Source organism: Mobula birostris, chromosome 8, assembly GCF_030028105.1.
Source record: "Mobula birostris isolate sMobBir1 chromosome 8, sMobBir1.hap1, whole genome shotgun sequence".
NCBI classification, from domain to species: domain Eukaryota; kingdom Metazoa; phylum Chordata; class Chondrichthyes; order Myliobatiformes; family Myliobatidae; genus Mobula; species Mobula birostris.
The window spans coordinates 164168447-164188444 of record NC_092377.1 but is presented as its reverse complement, the minus strand read 5'-3'; the positions used below and the strand labels follow the sequence as shown (position 1 = coordinate 164188444).

Below are 19998 nucleotides of genomic sequence, written 5' to 3'. Positions count from 1 at the left end.
GTCCCAGACTGTCAAGAGCTTTAAAAACAATGCAGAACTTTAAAATCAATTCCAAAAGATATAGGAAGCCAATGCTGATTTGCTAGGAGGGAAGTGTCATGTTCTCTCATCCTGGTTTTGGTTAAGAGTCTAGCAGTGGTGTTCTGAATGAGTTGAAGTTTATCAATAGATTGCTTTGTAAGGCCAGTGAAGAATGCATTGCCCTAATCTAGTCTATCCGTTAGGAAGGTGTGAATTAGTTTTTCAGCATCAGTAAGTGACAGAAACAAATGTCCCTTTGCAATATTTCTAAAGTGCTGCAGTGTTGCTCTGATCACTTCAAAGTTCAAATTTATTATCTAATACATTTATGTCACCAGATACAACCCTGAGATTCATTTTCCCGTGGGCATTCTCAGTAAATCTACAGATTAATAACCATAACAGAATCATTGGAAGTCCTCACCAACAGGGCGGACAACCAGTGTGCAAAAGGAAACAAACTGAAAGTACAAAAAGAAAGAGAAAAAATAGTAATATATAAATAAGCAATAAATATCGAGAACGTGAAATGAAGATTCCTTGAAAGTGAACTCATAGCTTGTGGAAACAGTTCAGTGATGGAGCAAGTGAAGTTGAATGGAGTTCAGGAGCCTGATGGTTGAGGGGTAATAACTGTTCCTGAACCTGGTGGTATGGGACCTGATGGTTGAGGGGTAATAACTGTTCCTGAACCTGGTGGCGTTGGACCTGATGGTTAAGGGGTAATAACCGTTCCTGAACCTGGTGGTGTGGGACCTGATGGTTGAGGGGTAATAACTGTTCCTGAACCTGGTGGTGTGGGACCTGATGGTTGAGGGGTAATAACTGTTCCTGAACCTGGTGGTGTGGGACCTGATGGTTGAGGGGTAATAATTGTTCCTGAACCTGGTGGTGTGGGACCTGATGGTTGTAGGGTAATAACTGTTCCTGAACCTGGTGGTGTGGGACCTGATGGTTGAGGGGTAATAACTGTTCCTGAACCTGGTGGCGTTGGACCTGATGGTTGAGGGGTAATAACCGTTCCTGAATCTGGTGGTGTGGGACCTGATGGTCGAGGGGTAATAACCGTTCCTGAACCTGGTGGTGTGGGACCTGATGGTTGAGGGGTAATAACTGTTCCTGAACCTGGTGGTGTGGGACCTGATGGTTGAGGGGTAATAACTGTTCCTGAACCTGGTGGTGTGGGACCTGATGTTTGAGGGGTAATAACTGTTCCTGAACCTGGTGGTGTGGGACCTGATGTCTGAGGGGTAATAACTGTTCCTGAACCTGGTGGTGTGAGTCCTGAGGCTCCTGTACCTTCTCCCTGATGGCAGCAGCGAGAAGAGAGCATGACCTGGGTGGTGGGGGTCCCTGATGATGGATGCTGCTTTCCTACAACAGCACTCCATTTGGATGTGCTCAATGGTGGGGAGAGCTTTACCCCGTGATGGTCTGGGCCATATCCACTTGAGACCAACCAAAAGTTTTTCAGTTTTATCGTCATTTAGTTTTAGGAAATTATTATTTGTTGCAGCCATATCCGAAGTCAGAGAAGATAAGGTGTTATCACAAGACCATAAGATATAGGAGCAGAATTTAGCCATTTGGCCCATCGAGTCTGCTCTGCCATTTCGTCATGGCTGATCCAATTTTCCTTCGGCCCCAATCCCCTGCCTACTCCCCATATCCTTTCATGCCCTGACCAATCAAAAATCTATCAACCTCTGCCTTAAATATACACAAGGACTTGGCCTCTGCAGCTGCCTGTGGCAACGAATTCCACAGATTCACCACTCTGGCTAAAGAAATTCCTCCTCATCTCCATTCTAAAAGGATGCCCCTCTACTCTGAGGCTGTGTCCTCTGGTCTTAGACTTTCCCATCATAGGAAACATCCTCTCTACATTCACTCTATCAAGGCCTTTCACCATTCAATAGGTTTCAATGAGGTCACCCCACATTCTTTCGAATTCTGGTGAATACAGGCCCAGACACATCAAACGCTCTTCATATGATAAGCTGTTCAATGATGGAATCATTTTCGTGAACCTCCTTTGAACCCTCTCCAGCTTCTGAAAGAAGGGGCCCAAAACTGCTCACAATACTCCAAGTGAGGCCTGAGCAGTGCTTTATAAAGTCTCAACATTACATCCTTGCTTTTATATTCTAGTCCTCTTGAAATGAATGCTACATTTCATTTGCCTTCCTCACCACAGACTCATCCTACGAATTAACTTTTCGGGAATCCTACACAAAGACTCCCAAGTCCCTTTGTGCTTCCAATTTTTGTATTTTCTCCCCACTTTGAAAATAGTCAACTCTTTCATTCCTTCTACCAAAGTGCATGACCATACACTTCCCAACACTGTATTCCATCTGCCATTTCTTTGCCCATTCTCTGAATCTGTTTATCCTTCTGCAGCCTCTGTAGCACCTCAACAACAAGCTGCCCCTCCACCTAACTTCATATCATCTGCAAACTTTGCAACAAAGCCATTAATTCCATTATCCAAATCATTGCCATATAACAAAAAAAAATCAGTCCCAACGCAGATCCCTGTGGAACACTGCTGGTCAACGCCAACCAGTCAGAAAAGGCTCCCTTTATCTCCACTCTTTGCCATCTGCTAATCAGCCACTGCTCTATCCATGCAAGAATCTTTCCTGTAATACCACGGGCTCGTAGCTTGTTAAGCAGCCTCATGACACGTTGTCAAAAGCCTTCTGAAAATCCAAGTACACAACATTCACTGATTCTCCTTTGTCTGTCCTGCTTGTTATTTCTTCAAAGCATTCCAACAGATTTTCCAGGCAAGATTTTCCCTTCAGGAAACCATGTTGACTATGGCCTATTTTATCAAGTGCCTTCAAGCACCCTGAGACCTCATCCTTCATAATCGACTCCAACATCTTCCCAGCCACTGAGGTCAGACGAACTGGCCTGTAATTCGCAATTTTCCAGTCTTCCAGAACCATTCCAGAACCTAGTGATTCTTGAAAGGTCATTACTAATGCCTCCACAATCTTTTCAGAACCCTGAGTGTGCACCATCTGTTCCGGGTGACCTATCTACCTTCAGATCTTTCAGTTTCCCAAGAACCTTCTCTCTAGTAATGGTAACTTCACACACTTCATGACCCCTGATCCCTGGAACTTCCACCATCAGGCTAGCATCTTCCACGGTGAAGACTGATGTAAAATACTTATTCAGTTCATCCGCCATTTCCTTGTCACCCATCGTTTTCCAGTGGTCCAATATCCACTCTCACCTCTCACTTACACTTTATGTATCTGAAGAAACATTTGGTATCCTCTTTAATATTATTGGCTAGCTTACTTTTGCATTCCATCTTGACCTTTTTAATGATTTTTCAGTTGCCTTCTGTTTTTTTAAAAGCTTCCCAATCCCCCAAGTTCCCACGAATCTTTGTTCTGTTATATGCCCTCTCTTTGGCTTTTATGTTGGCTTTGACTTCTCTTGTTGGCCATGGTTGTGTCATCTTCCCTTTAGAATACTTCTTCCACTTTGGGAGGTATATATCCCATGCCTTCCAAATTGCTTCCAAAAAATTCCAGCCGTTGCTGCTCTGCCTTCGTCCCTGCCAGTCAGTCAATTCTGGCCAATTCTTCCCTCATGCCTCTGTAATTCCCTTTATTCCACTGTACTACTGATACCTATAGAAAGCACTCAACCCCTTGGAAGTTTTCATGTTTTATTGTTTTACAACATTGAATCACAGTGGATTTAATTTGGCTTTTTCACACTGACCACCAGAAAAAGATTCTTTTGTGTCAAAGTGAAAACAGATCTCCACAAAGTGATCTAAATTAACTACAAATATAGAACACAAAATAATTGATTACATAAGTATGTAATCAATTAATATGACACACCAAGTTACCACTGGTAAAGCCAATTGGTTTTAGAAGTCACAGAATTAGTTAAATGGAGATCACTTGTGTGCAGTCAAGATGTTTCAATTGACTGTAGTAAAAATACACCTGTATTGGGAAGCTCCAACTGCTGGTGAGCCAGTATCTTGGCAAAAACGACACCATGAAGACAAAAGAACACTCCAAGCAACTCTGTGAAAAGGTTATTGAAAAGCACAAGTCAGGAGATGGATACAAGGAAATTTCCAAGTCACTGAATATCCCTTGGAGTACAGTTCAGTCAGTCATCAAGAAATGGAAAGAATATGTCACAGCTGTAAAACTGTCTAGAACAGGCTGTTCTCATAAACTGAGTGACTGTACAAGATGGGAACTAGTGATGGAGGCCACCAAGAGACCCATGACAGCTCTGGAGGAGTTACAAGCTTCAGTGGCTGAGATGGGAGAGACTACACATACAACAACTGTTGCCCGGGTGCTTCACCAGTCACAGCTTTATGGGAGAGTGGCAAAGAGAAAGCCACTGATGAAAAAACTAACATGAAATCTTGGCTAGAGTTTGCCAGAAGGCATGTGGGAGACTCTGAAGTCAGCTGGAAGAAGGCAGCAAAATACAGGGAAATCCTGGAGGAAAACCTGATGCAGTCTGCAAGAGAACTGTGACTTAGGAGAAGATTTGTTTGCCAGCAAGACAATGAGCCCAAGCATAAAACCAAAGCTACACAGGAATGGCTTAAAACTAACAAAGTTATTGTCCTGGAGTGGTCAAATGACAGTCCAGACCCAATTGAGAACTTGTAGCTGGACTTGGAAAGGGCTGTTCACTCATGATCCTCATGCAATCTGACAGAGCTTGAGCAGTTTTGTAAAGAAGAATGGGGAAAATTGCAGTGTCCAGATGTGCAAAGCTGATAGAGACCTACCCACACAGACTCAAGGCTGTAATTGCTGTCAAAAGTGCACCTACTAAATACTGATTAGAAGGTGGTGAGTAATTATGCAATCAATTATTTCTCGTGTTTAATAACTCTAATACATTTAGACCACTTTGTAGAAATTTGTGTTCGCTTTGACACGAAAGCGTCTTTTCTGTTGATCAGTGTTAAGAAAGCCAAATTAAATCCTTTGTGACTCAATGTTGTAAAACAATAAAACATGAAAACTTCCGAGGAGGTGGGGAAGGTGAATACGTTTTATAGGCACTGCACAATTGTGTGCCATCAGCAGACTCTTCCAATCACTGCTGACTCGGCGGCACCCCCATCAGTCACTGCTGGGTACTGCAGCCAAAGAATCCTGGAACAGGCCCTTCGTCCTAACCCGTCTACGATGGTGGAGAGGAACAAGCTAAATCGTTGAGCTTGTCAGTTCACCTCTACCTCCTCCCTGATGGTAGTAATGGGGAGGGGGCATGTCCCAGATGGTGAAGGTCGTTGGCGATGGATTTCAGCCTTCTATAGGCACCAGCTCCCAAAGATGTGTTTGATGGTGGGGAGCGAAGACAAAAAGACGTGTTGGCTTTGGAGAGGGGTGCAGAGGAGGTTTGTGTGTGATTCTGGGAATGAAAGGGTTAACATTTGAAGAGCAGTTGATGGCTCTGGGTCTGTCCTCACTGGAGTTTAGAAGAACGACGGGTGTCTCTTTGAATCCTGTCGAATATTAAAAGACCGACACAGAGTGGAATTGGTGTCTAGGATCAGAAAACTCAGCTTCAGAATAGAGGGACGTGCCTATAGAACAGAGATCAGAAGGAATTTCTTTAGCCAGAGGTTGGCGAATCTGTGGAATTCATTGCCACAGGCAGCTGTGGAGGCCAAATGATTGTATTTTTAAAGCGGAGATTGATTAGTAAGAGCATCAAAGATTATAGGGAGAAAGCAGGTGAATGGAGTTGAGAGGGAAAATAAATTGACCGTGATAGAATGGCAGAGCAAACTCGATGGGCCGAATGGCCTAATTCGGCTCCATATTTTATGATTGTGCCCAGGGTGGGACGGCTGAGGCCAGAGCCCTGCAGCCTCCGCGCCAGATAGTGATGCAGCCAGTCAGAACGCTCTCCACTGTACATCTGTAGGAATTTGTAATAGTCTGCAATTTGTAATTATATACATAATCTCCTCTAACTCAGAACAGACAAGGCACGCCAGGGAAGCTTGAGTGAGACAGGAAGAGGTTAGAGCAAACAGAATGTCAGCCTGTAGTGGAAGTGTAGGTCCGAAATTAAAAGGTAAATTTGAAAAGTAAATGGGTAGGGGGTGGTTAGGAAGGAATATTGTTTTGGATATGGAGGCCTTCCTATTACTGCTGGGGCAGCAGCACCCCCATCAGTCAGTACTAGGTACTGCAGCCACAGAATCATGGATCATGTTGTTCGGCCCACCTGGTCCATGCTGAGCAAGCTAGTCCCATTTGCCAGTGTTTGACCCATAAACTTCTAACCCTTTCCCATCCAACTGGCTTTTAAATGTTGTTACTGGACTGCAAGACAAGGAGCAGAATTAGGCCATTTGGCCCATCGGGGCTCCTGCCCAGCTGGAACGGTACCTTCTCATAGCGCGTGTCCATGATTCTGCAGAACAGGACACGAGCCTCAATCCTTAAGACCAGTGGTCCCCAACCACCGGGCCGCAAAGCATGTGCTACCGGGCCGCGAGGAAACGATACGAGTCAGCTGCACCTTTCCTCATTCCCTGTCACGCACTGTTGAACTTGAACATAGAGTTGCCAACTGTCCCGTATTTGTCGGAACATCCCGTATATTGGGCTAAATTGGTTTGTCCCGTATTTCTCCTGCTAAGGTAGAGCATTCCTATGAAACCTTTCGTGCTGAAATGGCATAAAGCGAAGAAGCAATTACCATTAATTTATAAGGAGAAAAATTTTTGTGTTCCCAGACCCAAAAAATAACCTAACAAATCATACCAAATAACACATAAAACTGAAAATAACACTAACATACAGTAAAAACAGGAATGATATGATAAATACACAGCCTATATAAAATAGAAATAATGTATGTACAGTGCAGTCGGGAAGATGAAGGCAAAACCGATTTGTGGGAAAAAAATTGGCACGTCACACATATGCACACAGGTGCCCGCGCAAGGCTTCATGGTCACAGTAGTCTTTCCTGAGGCAAAGTGTCCCGGGATTTGACTGCTATTTTTGTCCCTTATTTGGGAGTGAGAAAGTTGGCAACCCTAATTGTAAAATACATGTTGAGGTGAGTTTAACCCTACTTGAATACCCCCCACCACCCCCGGTTGGCCAGACCGCAAGAATATCATCAATATTAAACCGGTCCGCAGTGCGAAAAAGGTCGGGACCCCTGATGTAGACCATAGGACAGAATAGACTCTTCTGGCCCTTCACGTCACGCCTTGCAGCAACCTCCAACCTCCAATTTAACCCTAGCCTAATTATGGGACAATTAACCTATCAACTAGTGGCCCCAGCCATTATCAATACTCTTCAGAGATTGTCTGCCTGAAGTCAGTGGTCACATAACCAGGACTTGTGATGTGCACCAGCTGCTCGTACGACCATCCACCACCTGCTCCCAGGGCTTCACGTGACCCTGATCGGGGGCTAAGCAGGTGCCACACTTTGAGTTGTGGGAGGAAAACAGAGCACCCGGAGGAAACCCACAGGGTGACGGGGAGAACGTACAGACTCCTCACAGACAGCAGCGGGAATTGAACCCGGGTCATCCATACTGAAGAGCGTTGTGTGCTAACCACGACCCAAGTATGGGGTAACTGTCCCATGCTTGGTTGCCCTGCTACGGGAAAGATATTAATCGTCGTCGTTATGTCCCGTGTCGTATGACGTGGGCGATCGTGGTCTTCCTTCTGCCCTTAGTCCGAACTGCCTGTGGAGTTTGATGTGCAGGAGTTCAGGAATGGATGTTACTACAAGTGCAGAATAAAACCGGGAAATGCCGAGAGCACTCAGCAGGTCAAGAAGAGAAATGGTTACTGGTTCAAAGCTGGGACCGTTCATCAGCTCTCAGATCCACTGTGTCGATTGTTTTTCTCTCTTTGCGAACGCGGCCTGACCTGCCAAGCGTTTTAAAGGCATTTTCTGTTTTTATTTCGGATTTCCATCATCTGCCTGTCTCTTGATTTTCTCTTGTGTCGAGGGTGTTGGAGACGGTATCCAGTGCCCAGTGTGGCTGTGGCGCAGCAGGTACAGTACCATGCAAAAGTCTTCGGCGCATATGTATCACTAAGGTGCCTGAGAGTTTTGCACAGTGTTTGTCAACGTGGGGCGGAGACGAGTTTGTAAATCCGGCGGGAGCAAAGGACGTTGGGAATGTTAAGAGTGGGCAGCTGCAGGAGGGGTGTGGGCCAGGTGGCAGAGAAGGAGTGCCAGAGGGTGGCATGGATACAGACACACCCAGCCCCGAGACACCAGGCAAGGTCATTTGATTCCGAACAATTGGTTTATTGATCAGTACAGAATGTCTCTCTGGTGCTTCCTACTCCTTCCCCTCTCCCTTCTCCTTTTCCCAACCATGATTCCCCTCTCCCTGTCCCCTTCCCACTCTCAGTCCACAATAGAGACCCAGATCAGTTTATCATCACTCACATATGTCATGAAATTTGTTTTTTTGTTTGTGGCATCAGAATAGCGCAATACATAAAATTGCTACAGTACTGTGCAGGTCTTAAATAGCCTAGCTATATATGTAAGCCTGAGATTTTTGCACTGTACTGTAGAGTCACTGCCTCAAGTCCCGGGTTTGAACCCGATCTCTGGCACTGTCTATGTGGAGTTCGCATGCTTTCCCCGGATGATCCGGTTTCCTCCCTCATCACAGTGATGTGCGGGTTGGGAGCGAATTGCCTATTGGAATCTGGAGAGAGATGATGGGAAGCAACATGGGGAGAATACGTTACAGGAGGGAATACGGGTGCGGGGGGGGTGCAGGGTTTGCCCCGTGTCGATGGGCCTTTTGCACGTCATGATAATGCAGACTTGCCTTGTCTCCACACAGTGGTGTTCTCTCCAGTAGGGAGATGCGACAGTACGACAGAGCACGAGCGTACCTCGATGAGGACTTCACTGCGCACAGCCATTTCACGGTGAGTCCGGGCGAGGCGAACCTCGCGTCCGCGGGCTGGCTCGTCACGTCAGTCGAGTCAGATCTCCTGGTGTCGACTAGGATTGCTATGTTAATTACTCAGCTGTCTGTTCACGACACTGGACAACAAATGTTGTTCACAGTTTTGCTTCCTCAGAAATTATATTTGTTTATGACAGACCGTTCGAAGCTGAACGCAGCTAGAATTTCATACTATTTGTAACATGTTGGGAATTGGAGAGACAAGAAAGTAACTTATTAAATATAATGTGTTTAATTACTGATGCTTTGCAATAGTTCAACTAAGCTAAAAATGCTTTGTTGGTGATTTTCGTTTGTACTCAGTGTCTGAAGCTTCTCACTTAAGTGTCCAACAATAGTCAGCCGGCATTGATGGATTCCATTTGCCCTGATAGCATTTCTCCATGATCGCAATGTCCTAGTAAAACCTTTCACCATGCTCGTCACTGACAGTGTCGAGATTTGCAGGGAAGAAGTCTAAATGGGAATGCAGAAAATGAATCTTTACTGACATGTTGCACTTAATAATTTTGTGTGCTTTAAGCATGTTGTTAATGAGCTGCACGTAGCTTGGTGTTCTGTAGTTGCCAAGAAACTTTTCGACATCCTTGAATGCCTTCCATGTGATTTTCTCCAGTCCCACCAGAAGTTCTTCAAATTGCCTGTCATTGATGACCTGTTTGATTTGTGGACCAACAAAAATGCCTTCCTTAATCTTGGCATCGGTTACCCTGACCTGAGTTATGAATTGAAATAACAAATACAGCTGATTTCAAAAAATTGGTGCATGATAGGGAAATTTCATGGTGATTTTCATGGTCAGCAGCCCAAAATCTGTAGGATACCCTCAAAAGTACTCAGGAAGCAGAATTGTTGTTGCCCTGTGTCATTGGTCGATTATTGAGCTGATAAAAACCTTTGTTTGTGTCATTGACAACTCATTCATACGTCAGGAGGTAGAGGTGCAGAGTCCAGCGTTACGTTACAAAGAAAGTGTGGGCAAATAAATAAGGTGCAAGGGTCAAAGTGAAACAGATTGAGAAATCCGTTCAAGAATATTTCCATGGTAACATAGCGATTAGTACAACGTCATTCCCCTGAGCGCGTGAGTTTTCTCTGGGTGCTCCAGATTCCACCCACAGTTGAGAGACCTATCAGTTGGTAGGTTAATTGGTCATTATAAATTGTGCTTTGATTAGGTTAGTGTTAAACAGCTGGTGGGCAGTACAGCTCGCAGGGCTGGAAGAGCCTGTTCTGCGCTCTATCTCAATTAATGGATAACTCAGGATTGACGATGAAGGTCGGCCTGATCCAATCCTGATGAGGGGTCTCGGCCTGAAACATTGGCTGTTTATTCGCCTCCACAAATGCCGCCTGACCTGCTGAGTTCTTCCAGCATTTGTGTTTGTGCGCGTGCGCGTGCATGGAGCAGGTACATGGTTTCTGGTGCCAGGCTGCCACCTGGTGGCTGACCTGCAAATGGCAGTTTACCTGAAACAGGACAAGGGTTGGGAGTTAATTCATTCGGGTGTCAGGATGGACGTCACGCAGGCGGGAGTGGGGATCCAGCCAACACCTCCCCCATGTCTTGTGTCATACAGAAACGAGTGCAGGCGCCGGAGATCTCTGATATGGGATTTATTCATTTATTTGTCATGTGTACATCAAAACATACGGAGAAGTATGTCGCTTACGTTAACAACCAAGACAGACGTGAGGAGGTGCTGGGGTCAGCCCACAGGTGTCGCCACACACACTGGCACCAACACAGCATGCCCACCATGCTCGGCAGAACAACACAACAAAAGGACAGCAGCAAAACGAGCCCCGTTTCCCCCTCCCACCCACCTACCTACCCACCCACACATACACAATCCCCTAACCACAGGGCGGGCCCTCCCCGGCCGCCAGCCGATTCGGATCCATAGACATTGGCCTTTGGTTTCCCCAGTGGGAGAGTCAACATTTCAGGCCGAGACCCGCGGCCGGGACAGTCAGATGCTTGGGAGAGACCTGGCCAGGTGTTCTCCCAGACATGAGTGCAGGGATTGCCCAAGGGTCCAGGCCTCGGAGGGAGGGGCTGAGGGTGCAGAACATGCCTCGGATGTTGCTCAGCGTAGCTCCCCCCGGCAGAATCCGCTCCGAGACGAGGTTTAAGTAATCGCAGCTTCCTCATTCCAAAACTATTCGCTTCGCAGCCGTGAGAGGAAGTTAATAAATTGATTAAAATTATTGATCCGCCCATTTTTAAATGATGAATTCAATCTTCGGACAGCTCTAGGTGTGTCAGACAGATACCAGCAATTAAAAATGGCACAAAATGCCAGAATCTTCCTTGAACCCCCAGGCCCAGTGTGAGTTCGGACTGATTCCCCATTAGTCTGTGAAATTTGGCCAGTTCATCTTTGTTCCCTTCACTTTACTGACTCTTCCCCCTCCCGCCACCCTGGAAAAATAGGATTTTGATGTATAACCATTTGTGAGTCAATAGGTTCTTACTAAACTGTGCACGATTTAAGTGTTTGGTTAATATTGGGGCCAATTTCCAAAAACAGGAGAGAGCTTTGCATCGGAACACACGAGGTGTGGGTGAAAATTCTGGGAACTGAGGATCTGTTGGTGATGGGTGGGGGGTGTGGCTGTGAATCTGCTCCCCCTGACTCTGGGTCACTGGTCATAGCACGGGCAGGGGGGTGGGGGAGAGAGCCCGGTGCTGAGTGGCTACTGCTTTGGCTGGATTGGACTGACCCACCCACGATGGGGTGTCTGCAGTGAGACTGCCCTGTTCAGGTCAGTGTGTCCAGAGTGACCTGCCAGGACTTTGTTCTGGTACCAAACGGGCACAGCCAGCCACTGTATCGAAACTTAGACTCTTGTTGTCTGTTAAACCAACACAGTGCAATCCAATTCGAACATAGATACAGATACATATTAAACCAATAACATCCCTTGCAAACCCACTCCTTTTTAGCAGATTTAGTCCCTTCGGTCTAAGACGGATGTGGAAGCTTTAGAGAGAGTGCAGAGGAGACTTACCAGGACATTGCCTGGATTAGAGAGCGTTATGAGGATAGGTTGAGCGAAGGAGGATGAGATAGAGGTGTACATGATGATGAGAGACATAGATTGAGTAGAGAGCCAAGGACTTTTCCCAGGGTGGAAATGGCTAATATGAACGGGCATAATTTTAAGGTGATTGGAGGAAAGTATAGGGAGCCTGTTCCTAAGAGCAGAATAGATCATTTGGCCCATCGAGCCAGCTCCTCCACTTCATCATGACTGATCAATTTTCCTCTCAGCCCTCTCCCTGTATCCCTTCATGCCCTGACCAATCAAGAATCTGTCAGCTCCTGCCTTAAATAGACAACAGACAATAGGTGCATTCGGCCCTTCGAGCCAGCACCACCATTCACTGTGATCATGGCTGATCATCCACAATCAGTATCCAGTTCCTGCCTTATCCCCATAACCTTTGATTCCGCTATCTTTAAGAGCTCTATCCATCTCTTTCTTGAAAGCATCCAGAGACTTGGCCTCCACAGCCTTCTGGGGCAGAGCATTCCATATGTCCACCACTCTCTGGGTGAAAAAGTTTTTCCTCAACTCCGTTCTAAATGGCCTACCCCTTATTCTTAAACTGTGGCCTCTGGTTCTGGACTCCCCATCAACGGGAACATGCTTCCTGCCTGCAGCGTGTCCAATCCCTTAATAATCTTATGTTTCAATAAGATCCCCTCTCAGCCTTCTAAATTCCAGAGTATACAAGCCCAGTCGTTCCAATCTTTCGACATATGACAGTCCTGCCATCCCGGGAATTAACCTTGTGAACCTACGCTGCACTCCCTCAATAGCAAGAATGCCCTTCCTCAAATTTGGAGACCAAAACTGCACACAGTACTCCAGGTGTGGTCTCACCAGGGCCCTGTACAGCTGCAGAAGGACCTCTTTGCTCTTATACTCAATTCCCCTTGTTATGAAGGCCAGCATGCCATTAGCTTTCTTCACTGCCTGCTGTACTTGCATGCTTGGTTTCAGTGACTAAAATATATCCAATGCCTTGGTCTCCACAGCCACCGGTGGCAACAAATTCCACAGATTTGCCACTCCCTGGCTAAAGAAATTCCTCCTCATCTCCGTTCTAAATGGACATTCCTCTGCTCTGAGGACATGCCCTCTGGTCTTAGACTCCACCACCATAGGAAAAAATCCTCTCCACATCCACTCTATCCAGTTCCAAAGAGATCCCTCCTCATTCTTCTGAATTCCATTGAATACAGGCACAGAACCATCAAACGCTCTTCATATGACAAGCCTTTCAATCCTGGAATCATGTTTGTGAACCTCCTTTGAACCCTCTCCAGTTTCAGCACATCCTTTCCAAGATAAGGGTCCCAAGGCCCAAAACAAGTGAGGTCTCACCAGTGCTTTATAAAGCCTCAACATGACATCCTTGTTTTTATATTCTAGTCAAAATATCAAGAGGTATGCTTTTTACCTGGAGAGTGGTGAGTGTGTAGAATGCACTGCCAGGGTTCTGGTGGAGGAAGTGGTTGAGGCAAGTATATTTAATAAGGTTTAAAATGCTTTGCAGCAAAGTTTCCCGATCTGGGGTCCACAGACCCTCCTTGGTTAACGGTAGGGGTCCATGCACAAAAAAGCTCAGGAATCCCTGCTTTAGAGAGACCCTGAGCCCAGTGAGAGCACATTGAGCGATGGAGCCCTTTGGCCCATCTAAGTCATACCGACTGATCTTCTGCCTAGCCCTCCTTACACCAGACCAGAGCCCTCCATGCCCCTCCCATTCGTGTACTTATCCAAACTTCTCTCAAATGCTATGATCAGGCGTGTATCCTGCAACTCCACTGGCGGCCCGTTCCACCCTCGCTACACCCTCTGAGTGACAACACTCCCCTCAATGGGAATAGATGAGATGGGAGATTTTATCATCATGGACAGGATGGGCCGACCGGCCTGCCTCCGTGCTGTAGGAATGTAGTTCTTATATTCACATTGAGCCAGGGTTCCCCACCCAGCCTCCCTGTCAAACCTGTGTCAATCTGTGTCTCTGACTGGTTAATGGTGCGGTGTCTGGAACGTCTCCCAGACCAGCCTCTGGTCAGCCTCTCCTCCAGCTGCAGGAGGCAACTGTTCAAGACCAGAGGCTTGAGAGGAGACCCGATAAAGGTTTATGAGATTATCAGAAGCATTGATAGAATAGGCAGCCAGTATTTTTTCTAGGTTTCTAATGCCAGAGGGCATGCATTTAAGGTGAGGAGGGGTAAGTAAAGGAGATGTGTGGGGAAGTTCTTTTACCTTTACAGGGTCCCTGTCAGTACGTGTTCTGTGTTCTGTGTCAGTACCTGGAGCACAATGTCTGTCAGAAGACCCAAAGGACCTAACTCTCAAAGGCTCCTGGGGCAGTTGTCCCCCAGGGTGTGAAGAGTTCCTGCGGAAACCTGTGGGATACACACGTCACACTGAGGGGTGTTCGTCCAGCTCGCCCTCCCTCACACAACTGCAGACAAACTACCTGTTCCCTGTTTCCTCACCTCTCTGCCCCTCTTCTTCCCCAGGCCCTGGGCAGCGTGTACTTCCTACACAAATCTGTTCAATCTGTTTCCCAGTTCGACTTCAAAGGTAATGTTTACAATTTTATACTTACAGACTCTGCCCTCTAATCACTCTGTGTGATTCTATCTCCTCTCCCCCTCCTCCCCTCTCTCTCCTCCCCCCTCCCCTCCCCTCTCTCCCCCTCCCCTCTCTCCCCTCACCCCCCTCTCTCCTCATCCTCTCTCCTCACCCCCCTCCCCCCTCTCCTCCCCCCCCTCTCCTCCCCCCCCTCTCCTCCCCCCCCTCTCCTCCCCCCCTCTCTCTCCTCCCCCTCTCTCTCCTCCCCCTCTCTCTCCTCCCCCCCTCTCCTCCCCCCTCTCTCCCCCCCTCTCTCCCCCCCCAGGGACAGTCTCCTGACTGACAGGCAATGCTGGAATTGAACTCTGAACTCCGAGGCTCCGACATGTAATAGTGTCGTGCTCACCGCGGCTATTCCTGAAAGTCATGTGCTTGTGACTGAAAGAGGGATTCGGAAACCTCATCCCCTCCTGTCCTGGATAGGAAGGGAGTGGACGGCACAGAGGAGAGAGCCACTCCCTCACAGCCCCAAGGACCTGGGTTCCTTCCCAACCCCTGTCGCGGTCTGTGTGGAGTTTGCACGTTCTCCCTGTGATGATGCTGATTTGTCCCGGGTCCCCCCACATCCCAGAGTAATGCAAGTTAGTTGAGAAGAATTGACCAGTGTGAATGACCCCCAGTGCATAGATGGGTGGGGGGAGTCTGGGGGAAGATGACAGGAATGTGGGGAGGGTAAAAATGGGATCAGTGTTAATAAATCGGAGGCTAACAGATGGTATAGATTAAATGGGCCGAAGGGTCTGTTTACTTCTCCGTGACTCCTGCAACTCTTACCCGTGATTGGGACTGCCAGTATTGGGGTCCCAACCACCCCCCCTCCCCGTTGCCAGCTGTTCTCCAGTGCCGGCCAGTCTTCCCGGGCTCCGGGAGTCCCTACGCGGGTTGCTTTCGAAGTCCCTCCACCCTTGTTCGAGCCTGACCACCTTTCTGCCTGCTTCTGTCCAGTCCAAGAGTTCAAGGAGGTGCTCGGCAAGGAGGTTCACACCGCACATCTGGAAGGCAACAGCATGATGGAGAAGGAAAGGTTCCCGCAGGACTTCTGGCCTGAGGTAGGAGCCAGATGTGCAGAGTGCACCCAACACACTGCCCCATGACCGATGTGTGTGCGTTGTAGCGCCCTACTCCAGATGTACATTATACCGTCCTGCTCCAGATGTGCAGGGTGTGTTGCTGCACCTGGCTGCGATGCACTCGGATTTACAGAGCGGCTGCAATGTGACACACTGAGCCGGTTGTGCTGTGTACTTGTAACACAGACAATATGACTGTCATAGTCTCCATGGCCGATGTGTGCGCGCACCGTGTCGCACTGAGCCAGGTGCGCACGCCGTGTACTTGTGTTGTACACAGATGTGAAGGGTGCAGCCACCGTGCTGACCTGTGCCCTGAGTGTAATGTACATATACCATTATCACAGAGCCAGATGTGCAGTGTACCTGCCTGGTAACACGCCGAGAGTCTTACCACAATTAGCTGGAGGCGTAGCTCGTGTGTGTCCGAACCCCTGAGATTACTGGTACATGCTTTCAGATTTCCTTAACAAAATGGATTTTTTCTGCTACAGTTCCACCCTTAATAAGTTGACCTATGGCTTCTCTTTCCCTTCCAGTTCAAGTGGTCTCGGAAAGGCTACATCCGGACGCGCTGGAGGTTCCAGGATCGGTAGGGCACGGTCCTACATTTCTCTTTGGGATACAGGGAGGGCGGGTGGGAGCTGACGTGAGAAATGGGAAGCAGGTTTCGGGGCTCGGCCTGGAAGTGACAGCAGCTGAGGGAGGGTTCCCTGCCCTTCTCAGGAGAAGTGTTGGAATGGCACAGGCTGGCATGGAAACTCCCTCAGCCTCCCACCAGCTTCCTGTCTTCCGATCGGCTGGCCTGGTAAAACGGTTAATGGAGAGAAGCAGAAATGTTCTCGTCCTTCAGATCATAGAACCATTGCAGCATGAAAACAGGCCCTTCGGCCCACATTCTTCATGCTAACCAATATATCTATCCAAGCCAGTCCCATTCGCCTCCACCTGGGCAGTGTCCCACTCAACCTCCCCTCTCTATAAATGTCTTTAAAATGTAATTGTGGCTTGTGCACCCATCCACTTCTCTCCGGAGAAAAATTCCCTTCAAATTCAGATTCATTTGTTTATCACGTGTACAACGAAATGTGCCGTTTGCGGTAACCACCAACACAGCCCAAGGAGATGCTGGCAGCTGGCAAGTGTCACCTCCCATTCCAGTGCCAACGTGGCATACCCACAGTGCTCACACAAACGAGTCCCTCTTCTCTCTCACCCCATACACAGACCGTCCTCCAACCCCAGGACTGGCCTCTCGGCCTCCACCGGGCACACGGACCTCAGATTCCCCCTGTTCCCGTGAACCTCTGCCCTCCCACTGTGGACTCCCCCACCGTGGGGAAAAGACTGTGGCTGTCCACCTTATCGACGCCCCTGTTGGTTTTACAAACCCCTCGGTTGCTAGAGAATGCATCAATGTCATCATCTAGCCAGCCAACCGGAAGACAGGAAGCTGGTGGAAGGCGGAGGGAGTTTCGGTGCCAGCCTGTGCCATTCCGATACTGGGTGACACTTCTCCCATCCCGGGTTGGAATTCACTCCCCACTCTCGCTGGCTGCTCCTTGTTGACCTTCCAGCTCTAGGACGTCCCGAGTAGGGCGAGGAACCGTCCCTCAGCTATGGCCACATCCAGGCCGAACCCTGAAACCTGGTTCACATTTCTCATGTGGGCCTTAAGCAGCAAGACCATACCAGCCCAATTAGGCCGTTCAGCACATCAAGTCTGCCGTTCAAATGTGACCTTTGACCACCTTACTGATCAAAAAACCTATCCCACATGTACCCGATGACCTGGGCCCCACAGCCATCTGTGGCAAATTAATTCCACAGATTCACCACCCTCTATTCTGAGGCTGTGCCCTCTGGTCCTAGACTCCCCCACTATAGGAAATACTATTACCATTACTATCCTCACCACATCCTTCCTGTCCAGGCCTTTCAATATTAGATGGGTTTCAATGAGACCCCCCTCGCCTCTTAAACAACAGTGAGTACAGGCCTCTGGAGCCTCTCCAGTATCAGCACATCTTAGATAAAGGGCCCAGGACTGCTCACAGTCCTCCGAAGGCAGTCTGACCAATGCTTTATAAAGCCTCAACTTTACATTCTTGTCTTTTTTTTTTCTTTTTGTTCTAGTCCTCTCGAAATGAGTGCTAACTTTGTATTTCTCTTCCAAGCGATTCCCGCAGACTGTTGGTGCAACAGCGCTCCGGCGACCTTCCCTGGCCTGTAGCCAGCCTGGCGTGGACTGACAGACCAAGCCCCTTCTGCTGTCTGAGTGCTTATTGTACAAGACAGAGCACTGACAAGCCATTCGGCCGATCGTCTCTGTGCTTGCCCCTACACCAAATTGGTCCAATCCCATCTGCCTGCCAGTGAGCTACGTCCTCTTGTCCCCTGCCTGCTCCTTGGTGTCCAAATGCCTCCTCCCCTGGCATCTCCCATTCAATGTGAGGGGGTGGCAAGCCTTGCCTCGTACATCTCCTTCAAACTGTGACCCCCCCCCCCCACCTTAAACGTGTGTGGGAATAGAGCTTCAGTACCAGAGCAGAAATAATCTCCCAGGAGCCTGACGTGGGTGGACGTGGGCGGGTTTGGTGGGGGCACTGGTGGGGGCAGGGTTGGATAGTGCTTTTATGGGAACGGACAAGCAAGGCTAAGCTTGGCTGGGAATCTAAGCTGGCATTGACCAGTTGGGCCGAATGGCCTGTTTCTTTGGATTCTGTGTGGGTGGGTGGTGGGTTTATATGTGTGGAAGGGAGGGGTGGGATTGAAGGGTGCGCATATTGGGGAAGAGTTTCAGGACCATGGGGGTATGTCATGAAGTTTTTTGTTTTGCGGTAGCAGTACAGGGCAAAAAAATTACTATAAATTTCAATAAATGTAAAACAAGAACAAAATATTGAGGCAGTGTTGACAGGTTCATTGTCCGTTCAGAAATCAGAGGGCAGAGGGGAAGAAGCCATTCCTGAATCACTGAGTGTGTGTCTTCAGGCTCCTGTACCTCCCACCTGATGGTAACAATGGGAAGAGGGCACGTCCCGGGTGATGGGGTCCTTCTTGGTGAATGCTTCCTCCCTGAGGCATCGCCTTTGGAAAACGTCGGCGATGGTGGGGCGGGTTGTGCCCGCAGTAGACCCTGGTTCGTGCACGGGTTGGGCGGGAGGGGTGATGGACAGTGTGCACGGACTGGATGGAGGGACGCAATGGCTGTGCTCCAGCGAGAACTCGACAATGCAGGGGTGGGTAGTCGCTACCTGGTGGGTCTCTTTCCGAACTTTACGATGCGCTGACTTTTTTTTATTCCCGCCACAGCACCTTTGACCTGGTGAACATTCACCTCTTCCACGACGCCTCTAATCTCGTTGCCTGGAAGAGCCCTTCTATCTTCTCGGCCAACAGGCAGAAGGCCCTGGGCCACGTGCTCAGCAGGTGAGAAACTCCCTCCCTGAGGTGACGCCACCGGTGGCGTCCGGGGGCCGCGTGCGATTCAGGCGGTGGCTCCAGCCCAGTGTGTGACGGGACAGGCTGAGGGAGCTGGGCCTCGTGTCTCTTCCCCACCCTCGGGGCCACAGGTGAGAGCTGAGTGTCCGGTGGGGGCCCCAGAAAGGACATGACAAGCCCCTTCCACCAGAGGTAGTACCCCTCCCTGGACACCCCATACACTCCTCTCACCTGTGGTTCCAGGTGGTTGTTTGTATGTGAGAGCGGTCACACCCCGGTACGCGGCTTTGACAGACGGGCTACACCGGGGAGAGAAGCTGGTGGCCTCTTCCCTGTGTGAGACGGGGGCATGCCTGTCCCAGCATGTGAAGTCAGCTCTGGCGGTCTGGGCAGATGGGATCCAAACAGCCAGGAAGGCAGCTCAGCGACGCTCCGTGGAGAGCCAAGGGCATGACCAGGGACAGAAGTAGTCAAAGTTATCTACTGCAAATGTAACCCTCAGGTTTGCCCGGCGGCGTTAGTCTCGGAAACACAGTCTCTGGCCCGCCAGACGTGTGAAATCTAAGCTGCAAAATCTCTTGCTTGTGTGGATGCTGCGTGATGTGTTCCCCTGTTACAAATCAGTACCACAAAATCACAAACATTACGCCATAGAAACGATTTAGCTTCATAATTCTTAACTTGACTAAAGTTAAACAAAAAGAAAAGGGCCTATTTTAATGAATCAGTCGAATATGCACGTTGGAGCTCACGGTTTCCTGTCCGTTCATTCTCCGTCGATTTGCTCCCCGGG

General features: G+C 48.6%; 1 protein-coding gene across 1 annotated transcript in view; it reads left to right on the top strand.

Annotated features, from left to right (window-relative positions):
- Positions 1-19998, top strand: part of LOC140201916 (inositol polyphosphate-5-phosphatase A-like) — a 69612-nt gene that overhangs the window by 28940 nt on the left and 20674 nt on the right. The window contains exons 4-8 of the mRNA XM_072266715.1: positions 8896-8983; positions 14577-14640; positions 15637-15740; positions 16301-16353; positions 19077-19193. Coding sequence (XP_072122816.1) covers positions 8896-8983; positions 14577-14640; positions 15637-15740; positions 16301-16353; positions 19077-19193 — 426 coding nt within the window. The remainder of the gene's footprint in view (positions 1-8895; positions 8984-14576; positions 14641-15636; positions 15741-16300; positions 16354-19076; positions 19194-19998) is intronic.